Raw genomic sequence first — 27,638 nt, forward strand, 5'->3', positions numbered from 1 at the left:
AGCGTCTACGTCACGGCTCTCAGCCCGCCCTCTGTTCGTTGATTGGCCCGGCTGTTTTCAGGCCGGAGGCAAACGGAAAGCTATTACCCTGTATCAGACTGATTACAGAAGCGAAATGAAATTGAGCGGAAGTAAGAAGTCTGACGTAGTCAGGCTAGCGCTTTGATGGACTTCCAAAAGAATATATCCATGGACTCCCATTATAATGCTTGGAAGAGCCAGGACATTTTTTATATAACTGTAATTTTATCTAAAAAAAAACAGCCATTTAAAACCCTCTTGAAATAGTAGCAGAAATGTTTAGAAAATTTGTAACCCTAACGCGAAGCCAAGTTTGTGCCTTAAAAGCAATTATAAACCACTAAAGTTAGAAACGTTTGCCACATGGTACTCTTAACATTCTTTCTCCGAGACTTGCAGTTATGGGCGTGCGCGTGCCGAAAGGTAGTGGGCGTGGTGACGATGGGTGTATTGATTCATCTCAGCTTAAACACGCTACAATCGATTTTTTTTTTTTTGCCTCAGTCGATGAGCCACTGTCGCGAGTCACGAACCACATTTCGACAAACAGTATTTACTAGTTCTAGTGAGTGTGGAGCGGTTCTCAACGCACACATGAGCTCAGTTTTCAGAGTCTGTTTGGAGTTGTAGAGGACAATGCATTTCAAGACTGTCGTTATCTTGTGTTTACTAGCCGGTAAGTTGAAGAGTTTTTAATAATAGTTTAATAGTTTAATAATAATAATGGGATCTGGTCTAGTTTTTTTCCCCACTAACTGTGTTGTGAGTGTTTCAGAATTTGGAGCAATGTAATATTTACAGTTTCTTAATTTAAATATCTTTCTCTCTGTTCCCAATTTCTGTCGTTTTTAATGACATCAAACATCAGTTAATAAACTGTAGCCATATCCACCAAATTATCTTAAACCACTCATTGCTATGTTGAAGCTTAATATTAAGAAGTTAATAAAGTAATAAGAAGCAAGTTTCCTCAGCTAGGATTAAGTCGTCATTGATGACAATATGATTTCATAACGCGCTGTTTGTGTTTCTGCAGGTGTGTTTGGTGCAGAGAGGGATAACACTGAAACAGTGTCAGTAATGGTGGGAGATTCGTTCACTCTGCACACTGATATCAAAAAAATTAAGAGAAATGATGACATTTTGTGGAGGTTTGGACCTGACAGTCCACACATCCTTATAGCTGAAATCATCAAATGGTCCTACATGTTCTCCATATATGTGAGTCAACAGGTGCCATTTAGAGACAGACTGCAACTGAATAATCAGACCGGGTCTCTGACCATTAAGAAAACTAGATATGAACACTCCGGAGTTTATAAATTAACAATCATCAACGGCAGAAAGACTTCCATCAGGAGTTTCAGTGTTAAAGTCTACGGTGAGAAATAAATAATACGTTTTATTCTTCTTGTAACTCGTTGGATCTCTAAGTCTCTTTTTTCTGAGATAACTCTTTATTGGTAACAGTAAGGTTCCATTTATTAATATTAGTTAGCTAAATACATTAGTTAAGGTGAACTAACAATGAAAAAAACTTCTAAGGCATATGTTAATGTCAGCATGTAACTAATAGGGTCTGATTTTTACTTCCAGCTCCACTGCCCATTCCCATGATCAGCAGGGCCTCTCAGAACTCCACGGCGTCAGAAAGATCTTTAGGTCCGGCGTGTGTCTTGATGTGTTCTGTGGAGAATGCGACACGGGCGACTCTTTCCCTGTACAGAGGCAATGATTTAGTCTCCAGCGTCAGTGGCTCTGATCTCAGCAACACACTGTCTATACCTCAGGAAATGGAGTATCTCGATGAAAACACTTACAGCTGTGTGGTAAACAACCCCTTCGGCAACCAGACGTCGACACTGCTTAACATTTCAGATCTCTGCCAGCCACCTTCAGGTATGTCAGCAACTTCTCTTTTCTTTTGCAGGACTGACTCTTCTCAGTCCAGACTCAGCTGTACTTTATTGTAACTGAAAGCTTAGAAGAGACATTTGTACTGTTGTGCACATCATTTGAAAGGTTACACTCTTAAAAAGAATATTTGGTAACACTTTATTTTGATGGTCCATTTTGAACATTCTGTTGACTATAAGTAACTTTGCAACTACATGTCAACTAACTCTCATTAGAGTATAAGTGTACTGTCTGCTTAATATCTGATAACTCTTTATTGTGATGGTCTTCCAACAGACACTCTACTGACTATAAGTAACTTTGCAACAACATGTCAACTTATTCTAACCCTAACCCTACCAGTCTACTAATACTCTACTAATACTCTAATGAGAGTTAGTAGACATGTAGGTGCAATGTTACTTCTAGACAACAGAATGTGTTAAAGGGACCATCAAAATAAAGTGAAACCGAATATTTAACCTTTTCATTCCAAAAATGGTTCTTTATAGTGGAAAAAATTTTCTTTAGATTATTAGAGTATTAGTTATTAATAATAAGATATTTTTTTTTAAAGTCCCCCTGTTGTCGATAATTTTATCTCTTAAAACTCCTCTTTGATCACCAAAATTACATATTAAAACTTTTTCCATTAAAAAAATATTTCTTTATCCCTTAAAATAGCTTGATTGTAACTCTACACACTTGCCTCATGTAGTATATAAGGTTCTATGAATATGCAAATGAGCCCCGCCTCCACTCACTTACTCACTCAGCTCAGAGATCCACTGGTTGACGATCACACGGTGATCTGATTGGTTACAAGGTGGTTTGTGACGTCAGAAACACCAGCGATTTCAGACTGTGTTGTTGAGACTGTCTTTGGTTCACTGCAGTTTTAAGGAGAAAATACTCAGCAATGGAGTTGACTTATGAATTTACTCATGGTTAGTCTTAAAGCATATTAAAAACACCACATAGACATATAAACAACATTAAAAGCTGGATTTTCACCACAGGGGAACTTTAAGAACTGTTCTATGCAGAACCAACAATGTTTCTTCTATAGCATCGCTATGAAAACTCCCCTTTTTTTAAAGCTTTATTTTTAAGAGTGTAGCTGTTCTTTACCCATATGATGTTTTCCCCTCTGCGAAACAACACAAATGAAGATATTTGAAGCATGATTCAGGTGTTTTTGTCCAATTAGCCGTTATTCACCTTATGTAGCAACACAGAAGTCTTAACTTTCTGATTCATTAGTAAATAACTGGAAGGATAACAAAATGCAGTAAATGGTAAAATAATTCTCACTACGAACCAGTGTGTTTATGATTGCGTTCATAAATTAAGATATGAAAACAACAGATTGCACTTTGCAATATCGAGCAGCACAATAGCACCTGCTATCACATTAAGAATAAGTGCAATAAACGTTAAAACTGTGCGCTACAAACCAGTGTGTTTATGAATATGATAATACATTAAAATATGATAACGAATACCAGACTGTAACATCAAGCAGCATTAGTGTTTTTGTACTGGTAAAATAACTGGAAGCGAATGACACCGGAATTTAATTAATTTATACTTTTTTGTGGATCTTTTTTAATGTGTTTTTGACATCAAGTTGTTTATCGTTCCAGACAGCAACTCGTTGCTCTACTGTTTGGTGCTCCTGCTGCTGATTCCTGTAGTTCTCACAGTGACTGTTGTGATATTGTGTGTCTGTAAGAAACGTAGGAAAGCAGAACAAGAGAGTAAGTATTTCTCATACAGTCATTTCATACAAGAAAGAAGTCTCTCACCAGTTATTTGACCAAAATACAGTAAGAAATGGGTGTGTAAGGATACCCTCATGTCACGATTCGATACATATCGTGATGCTGAACTCACGATACGATATAATTGCGATACTCCAAGACATAATATGATAACAAGTAAAACATTTTTTTACTGTTGGTTAAAACGCAAAACAATTATATTTAAAATAATGTTGGCCACTTTTTTACTGGTAACATTTGGCATTATCAGGACCCACAAATATTCTCCCATTGCATTATTATACATTATATTCAACATTATATATAATAGTTTAATGTAATACTGACACTAAAACTCTTTAAACTTGAATTTTATCTCACACAGTCATTTTCATTTTGGGTGAACTACACACAATACATATTGTTGCATTTTTGTATTGTGCTATATTGTTACAGCCCTATGGTAAGAAAGCAATATTGTGATATATTATGATTTAAAAAAACTTTTTTTCTATTTGAATATTTTATGTAATTTTATTTCTGTGATCAAAGCTGAATTTTCAGCATCAGTACTCCAGTCTTCAGTGTTGCATTATCATTCAGAAAACAATAATAAACACTGATTATTATCAATGTTTAAAACAGTTGCGCTGCTATATACAGCACAGGCCAAAAGTTTGGAAACATTACTATTTTTAATGTTTTTGAAATAAGTTTCTTCTGCTCATCAAGCCTGCATTTATTTGATCAAAAATACAAAAAAAAAAAAAAGTAATATTGTCATATATTATTACAATTTAAAATAATTGGTTTTCAATTTAATATACTTTAAATTATCAATTATTTCTGTGATGCAAAGCTGAATTTTCAGCATCATTACTCCAGTCTTCAGTGTCACATGTGACATCCAGTCTATCACATGATCCTTTAGAAATCATTCTAATATTGTGATTTATTCTGAGTGTTGGAAACAGTTCTGCTGCCTAATATATTTGATGAATAAAAGGTTTAAAAGAACTGCATTTATTCAAAATAAAAAACTATTTTCTAATAATATAAATCTTCTTTACTATGACTTTTTATCAATTTAACACATCCTTGTTGAATAAAAGTATTGATTTATTATTTTTTTAAAAGAAAGAAAAAAAATTACTGACTCCAAATTACTGACCAGTAGTGTATATTGTTGTTACAAAAGATTTCTATTTTTAAAACATTTGTTTCTTTTTTTTTTACTTTTTATTCATCAAAGTATCCTAAGGTTATGAAAAAATATTAAGCAGCAGAACTGTTTCCAACTTTGATGATGAATTATCATATCAGAATGATTTCTAAAGGATCATGTGATAGACTGGAGTAATGATCCTGAAAATTCAGCTTTGCATCACAGAAATAAATGATAATTTAAAGTATAATAAATTGAAAACTAATTATTTTAAATTGTAATAATATATCACAATATTACTTTTTTCTGTATTTTTGATCAAATAAATGCAGGCTTGATGAGCAGAATAAACTTCTTTCAAAAACATAAAAAATAGTAATGTTTCCAAACTTTTGGCCTGTGCTGTATATATTAGCAAAAATGTTGAAAAAATGCTTTGTAAAATGTTTTTATTTTATTTTATTGTTATCTTTTAACATTTGGTGTGTTTTACCCAGCTGATGAAACTTGCTGAAGAGAACTGTGAGGATGAAATGCAGAATGTGTGGAAAGATGAGATGGAGAGACTATATTATTGCACACACTGAAGCTCTCTGGTTAGTGTGATGTCTATTATGTAAATATTTTAAATGAAGTCCTTTCATGTGTGTTCTGTCACCATCACTCAGAATGTCCGACCAGACATGATGAAAATGGTGGTCTGATGCCGACTGACTGTTTTTAAAAATCCCTCAGTTGATCTTAACAAATGTGCTTTCAATGCCACTCATTGAAGAATTATAGCAGTGTGATTTGTTTTATTTCAATTTTGTGATGATAAACTTGAAGATGATTTAATCCTCATTTAAACGCATCAGCTCGTTCATTTTTAAAAATATTTTATTAAGATTCTGGCAGTAGCTACTGTATTTCTGTTTTTTTTTTTTTTTTTTTTCCTGAAGGAAAACATATTTGTTTGTCTATTAATGTATAATTCTCAGTAGCTCAGTCTATATTTCCATTGTAAGCTTGGATTTGTTTTAAATAAATTATTTTAAAAAACAAAAAAACATTTTCAGTTTTGTCATTTGATGAAATGATACTGTGACCTGCATTGAGCCCATTGTAGATATTTGAGTACACTTGTACCGGAGCGATGGGGCACTTATGTTTGGCGGTATACAAAAAAAAAAAAAAAAACTGAATTACATTTATTTGTGGATCTATTATTTATTTGTTAATTACGGATTATGAATTTGTAAATATGAACAATATAATTCCATATTTGAACATTATCGTCTTCGCTCATTGCAGTATAGGTGGCGCTGTCGCCAGTAGGTTACGCGTCAAAAGCGGCGAAGAAGACAATAGACATGGCGATGTCCTGCACTGCACTCATGCCGGTTAGGGCACTCGTCGCTTTAAGGAGAAAAACTCTTGAAATTAATAAAGACATCTGGTCAAACTGGACTTTTGTAAGTCAGTATAGGACTAAAACCGGTGTCATCCATAAACATCGCCACTCTCCGCCGGAAACTGCTCACAAAGGTAAGATGCAAGAGATCATCATGCGAAAGACTAATGATTCTCAACGCACGCGCTTTTATATTTCTGACAGTGTCATTTGCGTACAGGTGGTCCTGATCTTCTCCGAGAGTTTCCTCAACCTAAGAGCCTCCTGTACACCACACTGTCCAAATCCCTGGGTCTGTCCGATCTGTCCCAGTACATCCAGTACAGCTGCAGCGATGGGGAGGTCAAGGTTAGACCCTCTCTGAAACAGATGCTTTAACAGTGCAGTTATGATCAGACTGTGTCTAAAGAGCTAGTATGACCTAACCATAGCAGTTAGTTAGGGGTAGTCATTCTCACTTTTCGGTTTCAAATTAGACCAGTCTAATTTTTATGTAACTGACTTATCCCCTTCAGATAACTGCGACCATTGGAATGGACATCACATGGTTTTTGGTGTAAACCAAAATATTTTTATGTTTTATAATATGCGTAATGCCTGCTCACTTATTGGTCTCTGATCAACCAATCACAATGAAGATACCGCCCCCTAGCTAAATCTGATTGAGCTTCAGGCATGGGTAACCAACCTTTTTATATGCACATTCATATGGTTAAAATATGAGGATTTTTATGTTGCTTTAGTTGTGATGTCCATTGAAGTGGACAAAAAACACTGCTTTGTATAAAAAATTCAGGTCTAAAAGTTATTAACCGTCTTAAAGAAAAAAACGGGGGTTCGGGGAAATGTTTTAAGAAAAACAGTTTATAAAAATGTCAATATTTTTTTTTATTAAATAAAAAATATATTAAAATGTAAATTTGATATAAATAAATGAATAAAATAAATAATTATTTGTTTAAAATAAGTTTGATATTAGTAAATGTATAAAAAAAATTACAATGAATTAGAAAATTAGATTTAAAAATAAATAAACAAATAATACACAATACAGTGCTATAGTGAGTAAAATTGTAAACTAAATATTTTCCACATAATCTATTACACACATTATTTTTCACAGTATAAATTGGGTCTTTATACATAATTTATATGTATATGCCTTTTAAATTTTAGGATGGGGTACCTCACCAATGGAATGATCATATATGCGCGGGTCTGTGGCATTAGGCTGTGTTCACACTTGTAGTTCGGTTCGCTTGGTTTGTTTTTGGTCCGTACCAAAAAAACAAAACAACATTTAGTCCTTAGTGTTCAGATTGGCACACACCCTAAATAATCCCTGATCTGGACAGCTCATTCATATAAAGAAGCATGTTCTGTAGCTTGATGAAACGTTACTGTGTGATGAATATGGTAATACCATTGTATTTGTTTTACACTTTATCCCAATGTCTTTCAGAGAGCAACAGTCACCCTTCAGTGGCCCGTGAGGATGGAGGCGGAGGGCTTTGGGTCTCGTAAGCTGGAGGCCGAGCGTCAAGCAGCAGCTGCAGCTCTCTGTAAGCTCAGAGTAAGTGTGAGCTGTAGTCACTTCATCACCTCCACCATAGCAAATACTCATAGAATAGGGAGCCTTGGCAAGCTGTTTTGACCTCCCGAAATGACCTCCAAATGAACTTGGTTTCAGCCTGATTTTGTTTGAAATTACGTCACCAGTTTGATCTTCAATTTAGCTTGAATTATATTTTGGGCCTTAAAGAAGAAATTCTGGGGACTGCGCCAGTCAATATTTTCCATGTAATGACCATGAAAAGAGATGCAAAAGCACCATAAAAGTTTAATTAAACTAGTCCATACTACTTGTGCGCTATATTCCAAGTAATTAAAGCCATGTTGTTATTCACTGATAATCTTCCCCAGTTCACGACTTTAAGTCTCCCTGTAGTCAATCATTTTATGCCTAAAAACTTACACATTTACACAAAACTTACTCACCAAAATTACACATTTAAAGTTTTTTTCTTGGAAAAAAAATCTCTTCATGCCTTAATATAGCTTGAATGTAACTCTACACCCTTGCCTCATTTAGTATGCGCGATTCTATGAATATGTAAATGAGCCCCGCCTCCACCTCTCTCCCCAACTCTCTCACACCAGCTCAGAGATCCACTCGTTGATGATCACACGGTGATCTGATTGGTTACAGGGTCGTTTGTGACGTCAGAAACACCAGCGATTTCAAACCGTGTTTTTGAGACTTTGATTCACTGCAGTTTTAAGGAGAAAATACTCAACAATGCTGTTGACTTATGAATTTGCACATGGTTTGTCTTAAAACATATTAATAACACCACATAGACATATAAACAACATTAAAAGCTGGATTTTCACCACAGGGGGACTTTTACTCTTTTATTGTGCTTTTGATTCATGTTTAAAGCTCAAAAGCTTTGGTCCCTATTCATTGTAATTTTATGAAAAGAGTATGGAAAACAGTAGCTTGAAAATGTGTACAGTTGGTGTGTGTCTAGGAACAGGTTTGGGAAGCACTGACATAGAGATCTGCAAATGACCTATTCAAATTCAAACATTTTTGTTTTTAAATACAGCATGGTCTCTTGCTTCTTTTTCTATATGTAGTATAGCCCATGATGAAGAGTTGCAGCAAGCAACTCTTCATCATGGGCTATACTACATATACACACCCGCACACAAGTTATATCATTTAGCATTATTAACCATTCAAATTTGGTTTGCTTTCTGTGCTGTTTACAAAGATGGATGATTTACAACACTATTTATAGGTTTAGTAATCCTGAAAATTGTGCATTGTGTCTTTAGGAGCTGGGAGTCCTTGGTCAAGGAAACCAACCAACAGGAAAGACGAGACCGAAAGGTAGGCCGACATCTGTCTGGGACGATGAAGAGCAAGCTGATGAGTCTCTGCCTTTCCAGAAGAAAACACGGAATGAAAGAGCCCAAGGGTAGTCTAATACTCTTCCCGAATACTCCAACTGAGTTTATCATTTCATGTTCATCATTCCAGTCATATTCAAGTATATAGATGCATCAAATGTAGCGCAAAAGTATCGGTGTAATCACAATGTGCCAAGTATTAAATGACGATAAACGTAGTGCAGTCTTAAGCAATTTACATTGGGAATACATCACTGACAGAATATTCTTGCAAGGATAGGCACTTGTTAGTGATGTAGTAAGCAAAAGCAATGTGCCTAATTCATTCTAGTGATTTTTCTGTATTTCAAAAAGTGGATGTGGCCAAGCAACGATCCCTGAGGTACCCCATTTTGTCAGCAGATGTGGCTTGAGCCCTATTTGGAGGGTAATTGTTTCTCATGGGAGTCATCTGATTCCAGAATGTCAGTGTTTTTCTCCCACCACCCGCTTAAAAAGTCCTGGCTAAATTACATACAAGAAGAGATCATTCCAAAAGTCTTATTGTAAATATTTGTAACCACTGCCATGCACTGTACAGTAATGTGCATGCATTTTTAGTATGAAGTTTTATTACAAACATTTTGGATACTGTTTAAAAAAATAATATTACTTCCCTGCTCCACTATTTGTAAGGAAGAAAAATACATAAGACAACAAGATCATGTAATGTTTTGAAATGGGCATTATTATGGCAGCAACAGGTATGCAATAACATTTTACAATATTTGTTATGTACGTTTATATAAATTAGGGCTTGCATGACATCTGCTAGTCAACCAGGTAGCCAGGTAAAATGTTTATCTTTTGTAACCATGCAAATTTATTTTTACAGACGTCTTCATGAGAAACAATTACTGTCCGAATCGGCTTTTGGTCTTTGTTTACACTGGCAGAAAAAATGCTTTGGAGATCAGATTCAGAAATCCAGTTTTCCATATGCTATGATTCAATATAGTACTCTCACATAGATTTGACACATTATTTGATGCATCATTGTTGGACATGTCTGTGCATTTGGTCTGATCTCCATCTGTACCTGATATTTTATATGTTATAGGCCAATAGAAGAGGATCCGACTGTGACTGAGGCACTCTCCATGTTTCCAAAGCCGAGGGCACTTCTGGGTACTGTCATTCAGGTCGCCACATCATCCTGTAGAGTCAGAGTGAGTTAGAAACTGTTATTGACCAGCACACACATCTGACAAAAAGACAAAACAAGCATGTTACAATACAGACCGATATACGCTGATAAGTCCCAAAAAGCAGTTTATTGAATTAACCAGTTGTTGTGGTTTATATGCAAACCAATAACCGTGTTTACAAGACTTAATAAAAAATCAAGTCATTCCCTGGTAGTGATGTTAAAACTTAATAATTTGTTTACCTTAATGATTCCATTTGTTATGTGAGATGTGATGTTAAATAAGTAAGCTCTAAACAGTATTTAGACTGAACCACTACTTTGGCAGCATGAGATGACCCATTTTTTTATTTCTTGGATCAAGAGTTTATTTCTTCCTCCCCTACTGCGAAACGCTCGCTCTGTCTGCGCTTAAATCCACAGTAAAGATGCTTTCCTGTTACATGATCACACATGTGCACTTCAATAAGCCAAAGAAGCGCGGTTATTTATATGCCGTGGAAATCGGTGCAGAAAATGTTGCTGTGTTTGTTTACGCTTAAGCTATTTATTCCGATAAAAGACAAAAGGTTAACACATTTACATGACCATATGCATTGTCAGCTTAAGCATAATCGGGTTGAGAACGTGCATGTAAACGCACTCATTGATGTTTCTTTTTCTCCTGTTTGGTTTCTTTCCTCTGTGTTTCTGTTTCTCCGCTCTCCCGCGTGAAGGAGCTGCTTCAGTACAGAACGACTGGTGGGACGGTGAAGACATGCGAGTTGACCTTGCGCTGGCCGGAGGAGATGACCTTTACTGCTCACGGCCGGCGTAGACTGGAAGCGGAGTCTAAAGCAGCAGCACTGGCTTGTCTCCGGTTTAAGGTTGGTTTGTGTAGGACAGACACTCAGCAGATTATTCCAGAAGTTAAAGCAGCTTCAAAAAGCAAATCAATTTCCATAGTTGTGAAGTAACTATTGGTAACCCTTACTTCCCGTTTCAATAGGAAGTACTGTGCTTGTCATCTAGCACCAGCACTGATATTCACCACCTGACTGGTTTGTTTTTGCCCACAGGAACTGAAGCTTCTGGATGAGCAGAACAACCCTCTGACTCACGCCAGGTACCATCAGCAGGAGGTGCGTGAAGCAGGCGAGAGGCACAGACGACCCTGCCGTGTTGAAATACCCAAGGATCTAGAACAGAGGATTCAACAGTACCTCTCACAGGTGACATGCATGAGAACTCACTCTGGACTGAGGCTTTGGCCAATCTGTGTTTTCACTTAGCACTAGGTACATAATGGATAAACATTTCATAATTATGGATGTTCGAATATAGATGAGCACAAATAATTTGGTTACACTATTTTAAGGTGACCTAGTTTAGGGCTGGGCGATAAAACGGTATCGGTATTTATCGACGGTACACCATTGTCTGTAATGATATAAAAAATGTTCGATAAAGCGCTCAATATTTTCATTCAAATGCACGCGCGCTGGCGCGACCACCACAACGTTGCCCAACATCAAATAGCAAGCCTAATGAAAGCGGAACCAAACTGCGCTATTATTATGTGCTTCACGGTCCGTTTATCAGTTTGGACCATCAATGTCAGTGCAGCGCGAGCCGATCTTGATCAAGCCACACCGTTACTACACATCGCTAAGAGATCCAGTAAAGAAAGCATTTGAATTCTCCACAGAAGTAATAACATCGCTGCGAGATCTAGTGAGAAGCATTCAAATTTCTCCGTTATTAACGCATCAAACAGCGCTGACTTGGAAACCAGGAGAAATACTGTGCCATGAATGAACTAGTTATAGGCTTTAAGTCCACTGATCTGCAACATTCACCATGGATTTAGTGTAGTAACACTAACTGTAACCATGGAAGTTTGGCAGGAATAGTAAAATGCTTTCAAGTACATCACACATCTTTTTCCAGCACTTCAAAACTAAAATATTATCATATTTAAATGTTATTTTTAATGTGATAACCAAAACATTATTTGTTCATCCATCAAATATCACCCCCATTTATAAAACTAAAAGTTTCTTTTTTTTATTTTATTTATTTATTTTTTAATCAAGGAAATTTCTCTGGCTTTTTTTTTCTTTTTGCTGTATCGAAAACATACCGAACCGTGGCATCACTGTGTCGTATCCAACCGAACTGTGAATTTTGTGAACCGTCACACCCCTACTTATTACAGATGTTGATCTGCCTCAAAGTTTGCCTTGATTGTTCTACGTTTACACTTTTACATTGCACACATTTTGTAACATTTTATTTAAGTTCAAGAGTTTCTTTAACAACTTACTTTTTTATCTTAATGTAAGACATAAAGAATATATTTTTGTTTACATTTCATTTTTGACTGCTAAAACTAATATTATTTGTTGTTTGCTTTAATAATGTGGATAAATAAAATAAAAAACATTGGTTTAAATTCAGACTTTTCTACTTGTCTTCAAAAAGAAAAAGTCAATAAGTATCGATACCGAATGATATGAAACATTATATCGTGATAATTTTTTTAGCTATATTGAACAGCCCTAACCTAACCCCGTACGTGATTTTAAAACATAAGACGGTACCCAGATTTCAAAACGAATAAGCTTTCACTTCTACTGTTAATACAATTTTGGTAGGCTACATGGTTTTCACTATGAGATGGATAGCCTAATTATTATTTAATTCAGGGTTACAGGTTATTTTTTATGGTATGCCAGAAAGTGTTTATTTTTTAATGTGATGGTTGGTACATTTGACAAGTATTTACCATACTTTCAATACAAAAAATAAAATATGAAAAATATGCATTATGAAAGTTATTTTCAAATAAAAGCATTTTCTTAAGTTTTTCCAAAAGGGACATTTTTAAAAACAGATCTTAAAAACGGTCTTATATTCGGAACAATACGGTACTGATTAATATGAACTAACTACATGTACTTACTATAGTTACGTTTAGGATTTGGATTAGGGTTAGTTACTTGTTATTATGTATAATTTACTGTTATTACTAGCATGTAACATGTAACTGTAACCTTAAAATAAAGTGTTACTAATAGTTTTTATTTGAATTCATTTTTGGATATGAACTTGATTGGATGGTTACTCCATCTGTGTTTTGATCATCGTTCTGAATCCGATCTGGATGAAGTCTTTGACAAAAACGTGAATTTCTCAGCTTTTTGCTCAAAATGTTGCTTTGTTTATGAAACTTGCCCATGTTCAAGTGTTGATATAAAGGGAATGCATGAAGCTAGAATAAAACGTTTTTTTTGTTGTTTAAATTTTAGAGGGTCTGTTCTTTCTTTTGATATTGTATGTTCAGATGTTCATACAACAAAATATTCCAGGGGCCTTGAAATTTTTGTGAAAATGATTTAAAAAAAACGCTGATCAAAAAAAAAAAAAAAAAAACGCTGGTGGGGAAAGAGTTAATGAGCATTAAACTTGCTTGACATTTAAGTAAAAAAAAAAAAAAAAGTATTCATTCTGAACTGAAAAATCAAGAATAATGTAAAAAGTAAAATGGTCCAGAAATGGACAAGAACAGGGGATCTAGCTGATAAACGTGAAAAATCTACCAGTACAGTAAAACAAAATCAATTTTTATTCAATTATTTCAATAATTTTGTAGCATCATAACTTTTTGATATCTGTTTTAGCATCCAGTGGAGGCTGAAGTTCAGAAATTGTGGGATGAAGAGGAGCAGCTATCAGTTCAATCGTCTTCCATCAGTTCAGATGATGATGACGACTTCATTAAAGATGCTATTACTAATAAGCCATACCGCCCTCTGCGCCCCGAGGAGGAGGACAGTCTCAGCGACTACCTGCTCGGTCTGTGGATGGGGGCGGGGCCTGGGCGAGGGGTGGAGCTTCCGGTGGACTCCTATAAAGAGAGCCTGCTCGCAGCCGTGAAATCATCACAGGTGGTCGTGATTGCTGGAGAGACGGGCTGCGGGAAGACCACACGGATCCCACGGTTCCTGTTGGAGGGGCGCGTTAGGAGCGGAGACGGGGCCAAATGCAACATCCTGGTCACACAGCCTCGTCGGATCAGTGCCGTGTCTGTGGCGCAGCGTGTGGCGCAGGAGATGGGACCTACCCTCCGCAACTGTGTGGGATACCAGGTAAGAACATCCAAAACATTTCTGCCCTTTTCAGTCTGTTCAGAAATCTGTGCTTTTTTGCTTTAAGTTAAATTATCTATTTTTTTAAAAGCGTGTTATTGGTTTTATTATGTGATACAAATGATATTACTGCATGAGTTGTGATTTGTTGACCATGAATTTTTAATCAATGTCATAACTGGATCTTCCGGTGTAACGGAAGATCTCTCTGGTGACATATGTAGGACTTCTCCAATCATTTAGTCTGCTTAAACCCCGCCCCTTTCTCACTATCGACGCCTCCATTTTGAAGTCTCATCTCAACATCCAATCAGCAATTTAAGGATAGAATCAAGTCCCTGCCCATACTTTTTTTCTTTTTTCAGAAGTGTTCATTTCGTGAAAGAAATCGAGACTAAACGAGACGACGCCAACATCTTTAAATGATAACTGATTATATCAACATGCAATATCATTGACAACTAAGACGAGACTAAAATGTAGTTTAAAAATAAAATAAAAACTTGACCAAAATCTCTCTTTGTTTTTGTTAAATAAAAGAGGAGACGAAACATTACAGACTGTTTTTAACAAGCCGCTACGAGCTTTCATGCTTCTAGTCGCCGGATTTCGAGAATTTAAATCCTCCAATCAGAGCTTTTCTGTTAAAAGAACTCGTTTTCTGGCCTGTTTTACTCAATATTTGCAATCTGGCAACTGAAATGAAAGTGTTATTCAGTCGGTCTGTGTTCTGTCTCGAGCCGCTTGCTCTGTTTGCTGCGACTAAATCTGCGGTCAAACCTTCAGTGATGAACTGCAATAAATCCAAACATGGATCTCGACTATATTTGCGATCGTGTTTGCTGAATAACTGCACTTACTCTGTGTGAAGATACAAAGTCTTTTTGCTGTTGTTTTAATAGAAAAACATTAATGTAATTTGGAATGATTGGATTACTAGGAATTTCACTGTTTTATTTTTTTGAGAAGTTTCTTGTTTTACCAGTAGAGTATACGATAAATAGCCTATAATAAATAAGAAAATAAACCATATGGGTTCACATTCTCTTGAAATGTGCTTATAGGTGAAAGCTAAAAACATTTCTATTTATGATAATTGATTGTCATTTTGAGCAAAATAGTGATCATCAATCTAACCATTATGCAGCATGACGAAAATGTGTACTAAATATGATAAAAACTAAAAAGTACATTTGACAGGAATATGACTATATCATTGAGATCCTATTATAGTTTGTATTAATATTTTACCGTATTTATTTGGCATTTTTCTGTTTTGATTTAAATGTTTCTTAAAGATTTAGTCATTTTGTTTTTATTCAATTGTTTTTTTTAAATATGTCTATAGTTTTTAACTTGTTTTAGTTGTTTTAGTACACAAGCTAAATGAAAATAAGAAATGTTTCGTTGGTATTTTTATTTTTTTATTTAGTTTAGTTTTAGTTTACTATGATAACTCTATGCCTTAGAGAATATTATTTTATCAGCCCATCACATGTTTGGGATATAAAAAGTTACCTGTCCCTGAAATGCAGCATTTTCTTGAGACTTAAACGCATGTCTCTGGCTCTTCCAGGTGCGTCTTGAATCTCGTCCTCCTGAGCGCAGTGGTGGCGCTCTGCTCTTCCTCACTGTCGGCGTCCTCCTGCGGAAACTGCAGTCCAACCCCGGTCTCCAGGGCATCAGCCACGTCGTAGTGGACGAGGTCCACGAGAGAGACGTCAACACCGACCTGCTTCTGGCCCTGCTGCTCTCAGTCCTGAAGGAGAACCCAGAGCTGCGAGTGGTTCTGATGAGCGCGACCGGAGACACTCGCCGGCTGGCTCAGTATTTCGGCGGATGCCCAGTGGTGCGTGTGCCTGGATTCATGCACCCGGTGCAGGCGAGGTACCTGGAAGAGGTGATGACCGAGATGGGTCGGCCGCTACCGGAGAAGAGCAGGGAGAAGAGGAACGGGGCGGTACGTTCAGATGAAGGCTGAGATATATCATCTGGTTTGGTTGTGTGGTTCATGCTGTTAGGATTTTTAACCACAGTTAAAAAGGTTTGCTTTTATTCTTCGTCTCAAGGAAGAAAAAGACGTCGCTCCTGATCTTGATCTGGTGGCTGATGTGATAGGCCATATTCACACATCTGGAGAGCCAGGTAACGATGATTTCAAGGGTGCACAAAGCAGATGAGGTGATAATCTTTGGGCCTACAGTATTTACACTCGGCCACTTCATGTGTTTTGTCTGATAGAAAAATGCAGTTCATATCTGCTGCTTTTGGTGACATGAACTCTTGAAGTTGCGTAGTGTGGGAATTGAAGATCGGATTCATAATTGTTTTGTGGAGACGCATTTATGTGGCCAATTGGAAATGGAACAATTAACAAATCGAATGGCTATTTGATCAGAGAAGACGCATGAAGTGTCAAGTGTAAATAGGTCCTGTATATTAACACTTTGTTAAATGCATTTACCAGTGTTAAACAATTAGTTTGAATCTGTTGACAGCCATAATACACACACACACACACACACACACACACACACACACACACACACACACACACACACACACACATACACATACACATACACACACACACACACACACACACACACACACACACACACACACACACACACACACACACACACACACACACCAGCAGTTCTCAGGAAAACCATTTTACTTAAAAAGGTTATTGTTGAAATTCTTATGAAACCATATTTTGCCACTTCAAGCTCAAGTACCAGGGCCACAACCAGCATAGATGTTAGGGGCCAAAAAAATAAAGTTGTAGTAACTTATAATAAAATTGTCTTTAACTTTTGAAGTTGGGCGGTGGATTTCTAGTTCCCAGCATGCTTTGCATAGAACTGGATAAGGATAATAAATGTTGAAATTAAGTGTTATTTTAAAATAAGTGTTGTTTTAACAATTAAAAGAATTTGTTGAAGTTTTCATGGTTACCAATGTGCTGAAAAGTAGGAAGGTAAACTCTACTCGCAATTCAAAGTAGGCAGAGCCTCAAAGACATGCCTACTTATTTATCATCACCACGGACCAATGGTAGTTTATAAGCCAGAGCAAACTTTTCCACAAAGTTCACTTTGTCAAGCTGTTTTGAACTCCTGAAACAAACTTCGTTTTGGCCTGATTTTGTTCGAAATGACGTCATACCAGTTCGTTCTTTGATTTCGCTTGGAATATATCATGGCTTTTTATTTGTCTCCTAACTTGCTGCATTGTTTCAAATTTGCCACAGTAAATTTGGAATTAATACAGTTTTATTGACAGGTTATGCTGATTGAAATCACTGAATGGCCTTAAACAATTACTAAATAAACTGCAAAATATTATGTTTTCGAATACATTTATTTTATGCACGGATTGCTTCTAGCAGCGCTGCAGGAGCTCACTGCAACATCTGTGTGACACTGTTAGCATGTTGGCCAGGGTTCAAAGCACCAAATGAGAGTAAAGATCGACGTTGAAACTGTTACTCGCTAGTGTCCCGGTATATTTGTATTAATTTTGACAGTGCGTGGTTGTTCTAAGAGTGTGATATGGCTTAGTGCGATCATCAAATTGCAACGGTTGTGATGTAATTATATAAATATATAGTCCGACACGCTGCATGTTTCAGAGTAAAGAAACGTGTTCATTTTCAGTTTCGATTCACAGTAAATGCTACTCTGCAAGTGCTGTGTGTTTGTCGTTTATAATTTGCATTTGGGAGCGCAACATGTGCCAATCAACTTCCCATATTCGTAATAAGAATCTTTATAAATCTGTTGTTGTCAACAAAGCGTTACGGTCTCCCCATGGTTTTCTGCCAAAATAAAAGTTCAATGGTTTAAAGTTTGAAAGCAAAGAAATTAGGACAAGAAATGTTATATTTAAATTTTACTGTTCTGTAAATTTAAATGAAATGATAAAAAAGATAATACTAATTTAAAATAAATAATAAGTTTATTAATACTTTGTTTTATTATAAAATGTATTTTAATAAATTATGATTATTAAACGCTTGATTTAAAAAAAATACATATAGTACAATTATATGTATTATTGCAATAGTTCGTTTTTTCCTTATTAACACCATAAAAGTATTTTTATTAATAATAATTGCAATTGAAAAAAATGACAAATAATGTTTTTGTGATTTGCATTAGACACTTGTTAGTCACATTATTAAACAGATGTGGTTAGTGTTTTTTCCCCATTAATTATATCAATATTAATTAAAAGGCACATAAATGGCAGAGTTTCCTGAAAACAAACCACACCATTAGAAATAAAAAGGTTATATATGGAACCTTAAAGCAGTGGTTCCCAATTCCAGTCCTCGTGACCCACTGCTCTGCACATTTTGTAGGTCTCTCTTATCTGACACACTCAGTTCAGTTCATGGAGTCTCTCCTAATGAGCTGATGATCTGGTTCAGGTGTGTTAAATAAGGGAGACATACAAAATGTGCAGAGCAGTGGGTCACGAGGACTGGAATTGGGAACCACTGCCTTAAAGGGTTCTTTCTGTCAGGCACTTCATATATAGAACCTTTTATCATAGGATCATTTTATGTATTTAGTTGTAACTGATTAATGTTGTTTTTATACATTTAATTCAGAAATTACCAATTAAAACATTTCTCCTTATGTTGAATCTTTTTGCCATAGAGAGTTCTTCAAACTTGAGTCAAGAACCCTAGAGTTCTAAAGAGAACCTTTTTTTTTTTTTCTAAGAATACACATTCTTCCATAGCAGACGTTAAATGTTTAAATGTGTCTGCTCAAGCTTTTGCTCTTCTGTCTGGTCTCTTGTATTCTGACTGACAGTGTTTGCTCTGTTCCAGGTGCTGTGTTGTGTTTCCTCCCAGGATGGCAAGACATTAAAGTCGTACAGCAGAAACTGGAAGAGAAAGCGGCTTACAGATCAGGCTCACAGATGATTTTACCGTGTAAGCACACCAGCTGCAGCTTTAATAATAATATATATCTCCTCTAGTGGTCGACCGATATATCGCCTCAGCCGATACGTTTTTCAGGTTAACCGATATGTTAGAAACGGGACTTTTATTTTGACGGGTGGCGCTGAGAACGGCAGCGTCTGATCACACAGCACTCACGTTATCTGTCGTCTTCATTAGTTTAAACTTTATGGTCTTTGTTTAACAGTCCTATCTAATGTTTTTATAAATAACTGTTAAACAAAGAAAGAAAGTTATATGTGAAAAAATATAGCGTTTGGACACAAATCTTATTTGATCACTTGCAATTAATAGTGCGGACACTGCCTGAAAAGATCTGATTTGAGAAAAAATCTGTTTTGCCTGCAGTCTGAACATAGCCATAATCGTCTGGTTATTTGCTGTAGCGGGTATATTGATCGATCAATAAATCAAATCATTACTTAAAGGTATAGCGGAGGATTTTCTTTTTCCGGGTGGATCATCAAAACTATTGGTCCTCCTAAGTGTCAATCATTCTGGTGATATGTTTACGTAAGGCCGTCATACGTGCTCGTGCACACGATTCACACGATGGCGTGCGCTCAAAACACAGGTTGGGCTTCCCACTGATGCCTCAGTCGTGAAGTTTCTATTTGACAGGTAAAGTTTGGCATGCTATTTGGAGAAATCCATTTAAAATCACTGCTAGTAAAAGTTAATGTAAGCTATGATTAGCTCGTGCTTACGTTTAATAGGCGTTCCCTCTCGGGAGCAGGTAGAGTGTTGCGCATGTGCATTTTTTCAAAAAGTGGAGAGGGCGGTTCTTTTCTAAAATTCGGGAAAATCCTCCGCTATACCTTTAATATTTGTCTTTGACTACTTCCCATTCATCTGTGAATGAAATGCATGCCAGTCATTTTGAGGACTCGCTTTGACTGTTTCTCCTGCAGTGCACTCCAGTATGGCTGTAGCGGATCAGCAAGCTGTGTTCCAGCGCCCTCCGAAGGGCCTGCGAAAGATCGTCCTGGCCACCAACATCGCTGAGACGTCCATCACCATAGACGACATCGTGCACGTGGTGGACGCCGGCTCTCAGAAAGAGCAGAACTATGACCCCAGAACAAAGGTTCTTCCCACTGCTTTAAAGTCGGCATGAAGCGGAAGTCGTCTTTCCTTCCCTGTTGTGCCGTATATCCGAGTGAAACTGCTTCTCAAACAAGAACAAATGTGGGGCAGGGGTTGCTTTTGTCTGGGGGGAATTGATTGGATGGTTGTGGTTTGCTATTGGCTGATCTCATATGAGTGACAGGTTGCTCCGCCCTCGTTATCAGAGAAGCTGCAAGTTATTTTGATTAAAGATTGATGCACATAAATTTAAAACGATAATGATGTGCACAGATAAATCATTTATAATAAACTGCAATATTCCATGAAAAACAAAAACAAACAAGATTTGTACATTTTGATTTCAATGTAACTTTAAAGTTATGAGTGCTTGCATAGCAGTAAAAGTAAAGCCGTTGAAAGCTGATTGTTGCTTTGTGCTCTCAGGTCTCTGGTCTGAACACGGTCTGGATTTCACAAGCAAACGTTACTCAGCGAAGAGGAAGGGCAGGCCGCTGCCAACCTGGACATGCCTACCACCTCTATCCTCGAAAACAGCTCGACAGCATGGACACGTTTCCCATCCCTGAAATCCTGCGCACCCCTCTGGAGAGCGTGGTCATACAAGCCAAGATCCACTGTCCAGACAGCAAAGTGAGGGAGCAAACCCATGTTAAAATCTGCTTTCTTGTCACTGTTTACAGTTTGTAGAATAACTGTTTTGATCTACTTGCTTTAAAATTCAGTAAAGTTCTCTTAATTTTGTCAGTTCTCGACATAGTCAAGATCAGATCATTGGATTGGATTGAAAACTTTGTCATTCTTCCTCATGCAGGCTGTGGACTTCCTGTCACAAGTGCTCGACTCCCCAGACAGGCAGGCAGTGAAAGCTGCTGTGAAGAACCTAATGGAAATTGGTAATGGTGTTAATTGTTGCTGAAAGTAGAGCTGTCAAAGTGAATCTGTTAAATCATGCAATTAGTTCATTTTGTTTAACAGCATTTGTAGAAGACTGGTCCAAACGAATGCAATATTTGCAAGAGCAACAACAGTGTGACTGTGTAATTCACATACACAATCAGTAAAATATGGATAAAACCCATTCATGTTAGTTACAGCATGATCATATTTCATCTCTCAATAGACTGATATACTGAGGTGTTTCTAGATTAATGTGTTTGCATTTGGCCTTTTGCAGTGTGACAGTGTTACATTGACTTGCAGATTTAAACGGATTTAAATACTTTAGTTCACAGCTCATACAGACAATAAAATAAGATCGTCAGCGGCTGTTTGCAGTTGCACGGTGTAAACGGCAACAAAAAGTATTTTCTTTGCACTGAGTGTAAATAGTAGTCACTTGCCTTACTCTCCACTGCTCCTGTTATCAGACAGGTTTCTTTTGTAATGTGGTCTGCCTCAAACACACAATGGTGGGCGGAGTTAGAGCAAATAGCTTCTGCCAACAATGGTGTAAATAGACACCCGAAAAAGATTTCCTGAGGACCACATCAAATTTTTAAGGATAATGTAACTGTTTCCCTAGTAGAAATATTTGTTATAATTTTTTTTTTTTATTATTATTAAATTTTTTTTTATTAAAAATATTTCTTAATATATTTTATTTCTTAAATATTACTTTTTGGATTGTATGTATGTATTACTAATGATCATTTTTGTTTTCATTTAAAATGTAAGTTATTTTAGTACTTCAACTTTAATGGCTTTAGTTTAGGTTTAGTTATCGATAATAACCTTGCTTGAAATGCTGAAGTGCATGTTAAAACCATAAATCCCAATGCTATAAATGACACACACGCAATTCAACACCTCATCATATTTGCATAATTGTTGATCTGAACAGATGTCGTTAGCAGTCATTTTGTTTTTTTGACTAAATTTGTTCTGCTGCATGGAAATGCAGATTACCATCACATGCAAGATAGACAAATACACAACATCTATGGTACATTAAAAAAACACTACCTTAAATTAACCTAACTTTTCCTTTTTCTATTTAAACTAAGCAAAGTTATAGCACATGGTACAAATGAACATTTGAATCTCTTTGACTTTGCTAAGCTGACTCTCTCTCACACACTCTCTGTGTCTGTCAGGTGTGCTGGACAGCTCAGAGAATCTGACTCCGCTGGGACAGCGCGTGGCCTGCATGTCCTGTGACCCGCGCTTGGGGAAAGTCTTGGTTCTCTCGGCTCTGTTTTCTTGCGTTCTTCCTATTTTGTCTGTGGCAGCCTGTTTGACTCGAGATCCCTTCTATAACAGCATGCAGAACCGGGCCCTCGTCTCCAAGGTCAGAGTCTGTTTGTCTGTAGTAGCACTCACACAAGTACGAGTTCTCTTTTCTGTGCTAATGTATAGTGTTCCTCTCTGTAGGCCAAGGCCGCTCTGAGTGGGTCCAGCTGCAGTGATTATCTGGTCTTCAGTCGAGTTGTTCAGAGGTGGAAAGAGCAACAAGGCAAGGAGAATAAACAGGAGTTTCTGGAGAAATATACTCTGTCTGGAGCCAGTCTGCGGTTTATACATGGTGAGACATAATTCATCTACAGTGCTCAAAAGTTTACATTCCCCTCGCAGAATCTGCAAAATGTAAATACTTTTTTTTTATTTGGATGATCAGGGTAAATTAAAAAAAAAGTTATCTTTTAACAAAATAAGAAAAATGTAGAGCTCTTGTTCAAAAGTTTACACCCCTGGCTCTTAATGCATCATCTTCCTTCTTGAGCATCAGTGAATGTTGTCCCTCAATTCACCCTCCGCTGGGAGTTTGATTGACTGGCGATCTGACCAATCAAAACAAAGAATCCACAATTTTGTCCAACAAGCAAACCAGACAGAAGAGTTAACAGAGTAACGTTGGTGCACTTGCTTTGGTCAATTCATTTGTCATTATGAGCATGCTGAGTCCATGTAAGGAAGCATGTTTCCTCGTACTTTAATGTGACATACACAAGCGTCATCTTAAACTTAGCTGTTCTGTGAATCAGGGCATGTCTTGTTTTCTGCAACATCAGAAAGCAACAGATATGTAGATATGATACGTTGTTGTCCACGAGTGAGATGATTTGTACAGATGTGACTTCCTTATTGCCTCCTTACGATGAATCGCTTTGTCGTAAGTCACTTTGGATAAAAGCGGCTGCTGAGTGAATAAGTGTGATTTAAATGACATTTTAGATATAAATCTAAACTCTGGCAATTTACTGTTGATTCTTCAACCAATTATTTGGCTATAGTTACTGAAACTACAAAACATAATTACAAAATAGAAATGGGTCCACAAAAAAAACCCACAACCTTAGAAACCGTTGTTGAAAACAAACCATAACGTAAAATTAATTAGAAAAAAATGTTTTTGCCAGAAGTGTCCTAGATGAGTAAAAACCTTCACAGACATGCGTCTTTAAAGTAAATTTGTGTTGTTACCTTTCTTCACTGCCTTTATAAATTGTGCAGTGGCCATAACGTGTAAAATACTCAGTCAGTTTGATGCTGCTTTTAGTCATTTTGGAGCCATAGTAAAAAAAAAAAAAAAACTTTCCTTTGTCTCTTAAACAGGCCTGATGCAACAGTTCAGTGAAAATTTGGCAGATGCTGGACTGTTGGATCATTCTGCTGAATGTCTGCGTCTCTCGTCTCATCTGAACCAGCACAGTCAGCAGGAGCAGCTCCTTAAAGCAGTGCTGGTTGCTGGCCTTTATCCTAACCTCATACAGGTACCACACACCGTTCACATATACACTTCCAGATACTCTATATATGCAGGACATTTATATGTGACATTTATTTTCTAAGAAGATCATTTCAAAACTTTTTTTAAAAAAACGAAATTATGAAAAGTATTGTGTGGAAAGTACTGCATTTTGTTTTGATGGCCGGTTTTATGTGGACAAGCCCGAAGCTTATGGTTTCACTGTGTGAATTGTATTGCCTTATAAAACAGACAAAGGATTACATATTTGTAATTACTGGTCCCAGCACAAAACATAACCCCTGGCTTTCTGCATATCTATTAATAAAATATCTGAACTTTACCAAGGTGAAAAGAGGCACAGTGACCAAAGGTGGAAGATTTCGTCCAGAAAGTCTTTCCTACCGTACGGAAAGCACCCCTGTGGTGCTGCACCGCTCCTCTGTCAACAGGTGAATATAACGTTTAGAGTCAGATAGAGATATTAATAAAATTGCTAAATGGATAGATTGACATTGATGGTTTATTGTTTGTATTGTTGTAAGATGAATTTATATAGGAAATTTATTTTTGAAGACATTGGGCATTACAGCAGAGATTTATTCTGTAATTAATGTCCTATTCCGAATTCTGACCATTTCTCACCCCATATCTTTTTTGCTATTGTATCTGTATAATGTTCTTTTACGATTAATTTACCTCTTCACGTGAGAAATTAGTAAAGGTCTGTTCACACCAAGGATAAATATAACGATAAATATGTAGTTTCAAAAATCGTTCCAAATGTAAAAGAATCCAGAGTCCACACCACAACTATAAAGATAAAAACACAGAGAAACAACATCTTTGGAATCTTTTTCAAAAAAATATTTTACAGTTATATAAGAAAAAAACGACGGCAGCCAATCAGAATCCATCCTGCTTTAAATATCTCGGGCATTTAAGGCGGCACACGACACAACTGCAGCGCACGCTTAGAGTAAACAGAACGATATAGATCCAACGTATGTGTGGACGCTAATGTAGTTATCTTTCCTCATTACGTCACCACCTTGCCTGTGCTGGTGAAAATGTGCATCACAGTCTACATTGCAGATTAATTTGCCTGAGTTTAAGAAACATGATTCGTGTTCTGTTCAGTTGAAGTCATGTGTTGTGTGTCGTTTAGGGGAAATCAGAATCTCCCGAGTCGCTGGCTCACTTTCTTCTCTGCTATGAAATCAAATGATCAAGTCTTCATCAGAGACTCTTCGGTGGTTCATCCACTAGCGTTGTTGCTCCTCACAGACTGTGACCTAAGCGAGAGAGGTAATGAATGCCTGCCATCACCACAGAGTTAGTTGGATCTAGGATTCCATGGAAGATTGTTTCCGCCACGAAAAAAAAGAAAAAGACTTTTCTTTCTAACCTTTTTTCTTGCAATTGCAAGTTTATATCTCACAATTTTATCTTTAGAACTCACATTTCCAAGTTTATATTTAACAATTGTGTGTTCATGTCTCACAATTCTGAGAAAAAAAATATTTTGAGATAAATTGTCAAGTCACATTTATTTATATAGCACTTTTTACAATACAGATTGTTTCAAAGCAGCTTTACAGTGATAACAGGAAAATAATGCAACAAAGTTTGTTACCAGAAGAAAATAGCGTCACAGTCCAGCTTAAGTTCATCAGCGTTTTAATACCTATATTTCTTTATTCCATGGCGGAAACAATCTTCCATATTATTAACTTCATACTAAAATATAATGTAAGCTCATTTATCAATTCATGTTTGCTCTGAAAAGTTGTGTGTATACAGTGGTAATACATATACATTTTTAATTTTTTAGTTTTGGGAGATCGGGTAGAGGTGGCACTACCAGGTCATACACTCATACGATGGGAGTTTTCCCCTCAAGTCTGGGAGTTGCTGTGGGACCTGCGCACTTCCCTACAGGCCATGATCCACCGCAATCTTCGACCGTCTGAATGTGAATCCAGCTCAGACAGCCGGAAGGACAGTGAGCTTATTGGCTTATTAGTGGACCTTCTGAATAACACAGACTCAGAAGCTAGCAGTGATCAGGATGACTTCAACAACAGTCTGAACTCCACAGACGATGTTAAGGCTGACAGTTTTTAATGGACACGTGGTACTGTAAATTAATTGAGAAAGATGTTTTTCCATTCCAGCCAAACAGCTGTACATATGAAGACGGTCTGGGTAAAGATTGTATAGTATGAATCAAACTCTCTCCTGTCAGAACACAATCATACGGGTCACGTCGGGGCATGTTGACTCAAACTGTTTGAATAGCACTACTTGAAGTAATTTATTTAAGTTAAAAGAACAGTGACATTTCTCACTAGTATACGATGTAAAACATTTTTGCACAAAGGTCTTTTCATGAAGAAGAAAAGCTGAATGTTTGAGAGACGGAAATACGATCAAGCCGCTTTAATACTAAAATAATTTGCTTAATTTCTTGTCAATTAAGCAATGAAAGATGTACAGAGACCTGCAGCACTGAACTCAACAGACAATCTTGTATTGCAAAATCAGGACCCAACAGATTTGCGTCGTGGCTACTTTGTTTCTACCATTGCAATGTTGTAACTATGTAGAAATGTATGATGCTGTAAGATTGCACCTTACCAAATTAAAAATAACCTATACATTTTTTTTTTTTTACAGTAACAAACAAGGTTTCTGTATGTCTTTGTGGAACAAGCCCAAACTTCATTACTATGAAATACATTATTTTAGGGCGCTTTCACACCTGGTTCGTTTAGAGCGTGTGTTTTTGGAACCTGGTACGTTTCTCGCTTATTTCAGTTTGTTTAGGCATTTATGAACATGTCAATCGCGCTAGGATCCGCACCAAAACAATCGCTCTGAGACAACCTGAGCGAGCTGGTCTCGGCCCGATTGCAAGAGAACTCTAGAGCGGTTCGGTTGAGGTGAGAAGGCAGTCTGGACCATTGAATTAAGCGGTATCAATTCGCAATGGCAAATGTGTTTTATAAAAAGCAGCAGTGTCTGATTCTGTGAGTTGAGCACATTAGTTAACGCAGTTGAAAACTAAAAAGCGCTTCTTTATGTAATTGCTCTTCGTTGCATTGCAAGAATGCTGTCCCGACGAAGCAACTGCAAATGCTTTAACGGCATTGTATAGGCTGTATTATAATGCAGGATTGAAGGCTACATTCGTATAGTAGTCTATCGAATAAACTACAATAAGCTTGTGGAGCGAACTTGTCAATCATATTGATGGATGACACAGAGGAAATTCCCCAGATAGCACAGGTACATCTGTAAGATGTCTGCTAGAGATCTGGAAAACATCTGCTGTGTAAATACATCTGATAAACATATTAAGCCGGGGACAAACTTAACGACTAGCTAAGTTTCAACATTCTAAGACT

At 36.9% G+C, this 27,638-nt stretch overlaps 2 protein-coding genes across 3 annotated transcripts; both read left to right on the top strand.

The window, feature by feature from the left end:
* Nucleotides 1–503: 503 nt before the first annotated feature.
* On the top strand, nt 504–5,880 carry LOC311291395 (uncharacterized protein). Of its 2 annotated transcripts, XM_084410411.1 has the most exons (6): nt 558–697; nt 1,058–1,104; nt 1,255–1,402; nt 1,618–1,920; nt 3,564–3,677; nt 5,343–5,880. In XM_084410411.1, the coding sequence occupies exons 1-6, from the start codon at nt 658–660 to the stop codon at nt 5,357–5,359; spliced, it is 669 nt and encodes a 222-aa protein (XP_084266537.1). In that variant the 5' UTR covers nt 558–657; the 3' UTR covers nt 5,360–5,880. The 2 variants fall into 2 exon arrangements, with proteins under 2 accessions (XP_084266536.1, XP_084266537.1); XM_084410410.1 differs by having other exon boundaries at nt 504–697; nt 1,058–1,402.
* Nucleotides 5,881–6,192: 312 nt separating this feature from the next.
* Nucleotides 6,193–26,908, top strand: dhx30 (DEAH (Asp-Glu-Ala-His) box helicase 30). The gene is made up of 20 exons (XM_084410409.1): nt 6,193–6,372; nt 6,459–6,586; nt 7,701–7,811; nt 9,083–9,225; nt 10,257–10,365; nt 11,060–11,209; nt 11,402–11,554; nt 14,006–14,473; nt 16,050–16,433; nt 16,543–16,618; nt 19,320–19,424; nt 20,366–20,541; nt 20,967–21,173; nt 21,355–21,436; nt 22,637–22,830; nt 22,914–23,064; nt 24,096–24,253; nt 24,577–24,680; nt 25,397–25,536; nt 26,063–26,908. The coding sequence occupies exons 1-20, from the start codon at nt 6,198–6,200 to the stop codon at nt 26,353–26,355; spliced, it is 3,507 nt and encodes a 1,168-aa protein (XP_084266535.1). The 5' UTR covers nt 6,193–6,197; the 3' UTR covers nt 26,356–26,908.
* Nucleotides 26,909–27,638: the final 730 nt, after the last annotated feature.

This window comes from Rutilus rutilus, assembly GCF_951802725.1.
Source record: "Rutilus rutilus genome assembly, chromosome: 6".
NCBI lineage: Eukaryota > Metazoa > Chordata > Actinopteri > Cypriniformes > Leuciscidae > Rutilus > Rutilus rutilus.

Coding starts and splice junctions, on each gene's coding strand:
- LOC311291395 (XM_084410410.1), top strand. CDS start 658: ATGCATTTCAAGACTGTCGTTATCTTGTGTTTACTAGCCG. Junction 698..1,057: donor TATCTTGTGTTTACTAGCCG/GTAAGTTGAAGA, acceptor GTGTTTCTGCAG/GTGTGTTTGGTGCAGAGAGG. Junction 1,403..1,617: donor TTTCAGTGTTAAAGTCTACG/GTGAGAAATAAA, acceptor TTTTACTTCCAG/CTCCACTGCCCATTCCCATG.
- dhx30 (XM_084410409.1), top strand. CDS start 6,198: ATGGCGATGTCCTGCACTGCACTCATGCCGGTTAGGGCACTCGTCGCT. Junction 10,366..11,059: donor CATCATCCTGTAGAGTCAGA/GTGAGTTAGAAA, acceptor TCCCGCGTGAAG/GAGCTGCTTCAGTACAGAAC. Junction 11,210..11,401: donor TGGCTTGTCTCCGGTTTAAG/GTTGGTTTGTGT, acceptor TTTTGCCCACAG/GAACTGAAGCTTCTGGATGA.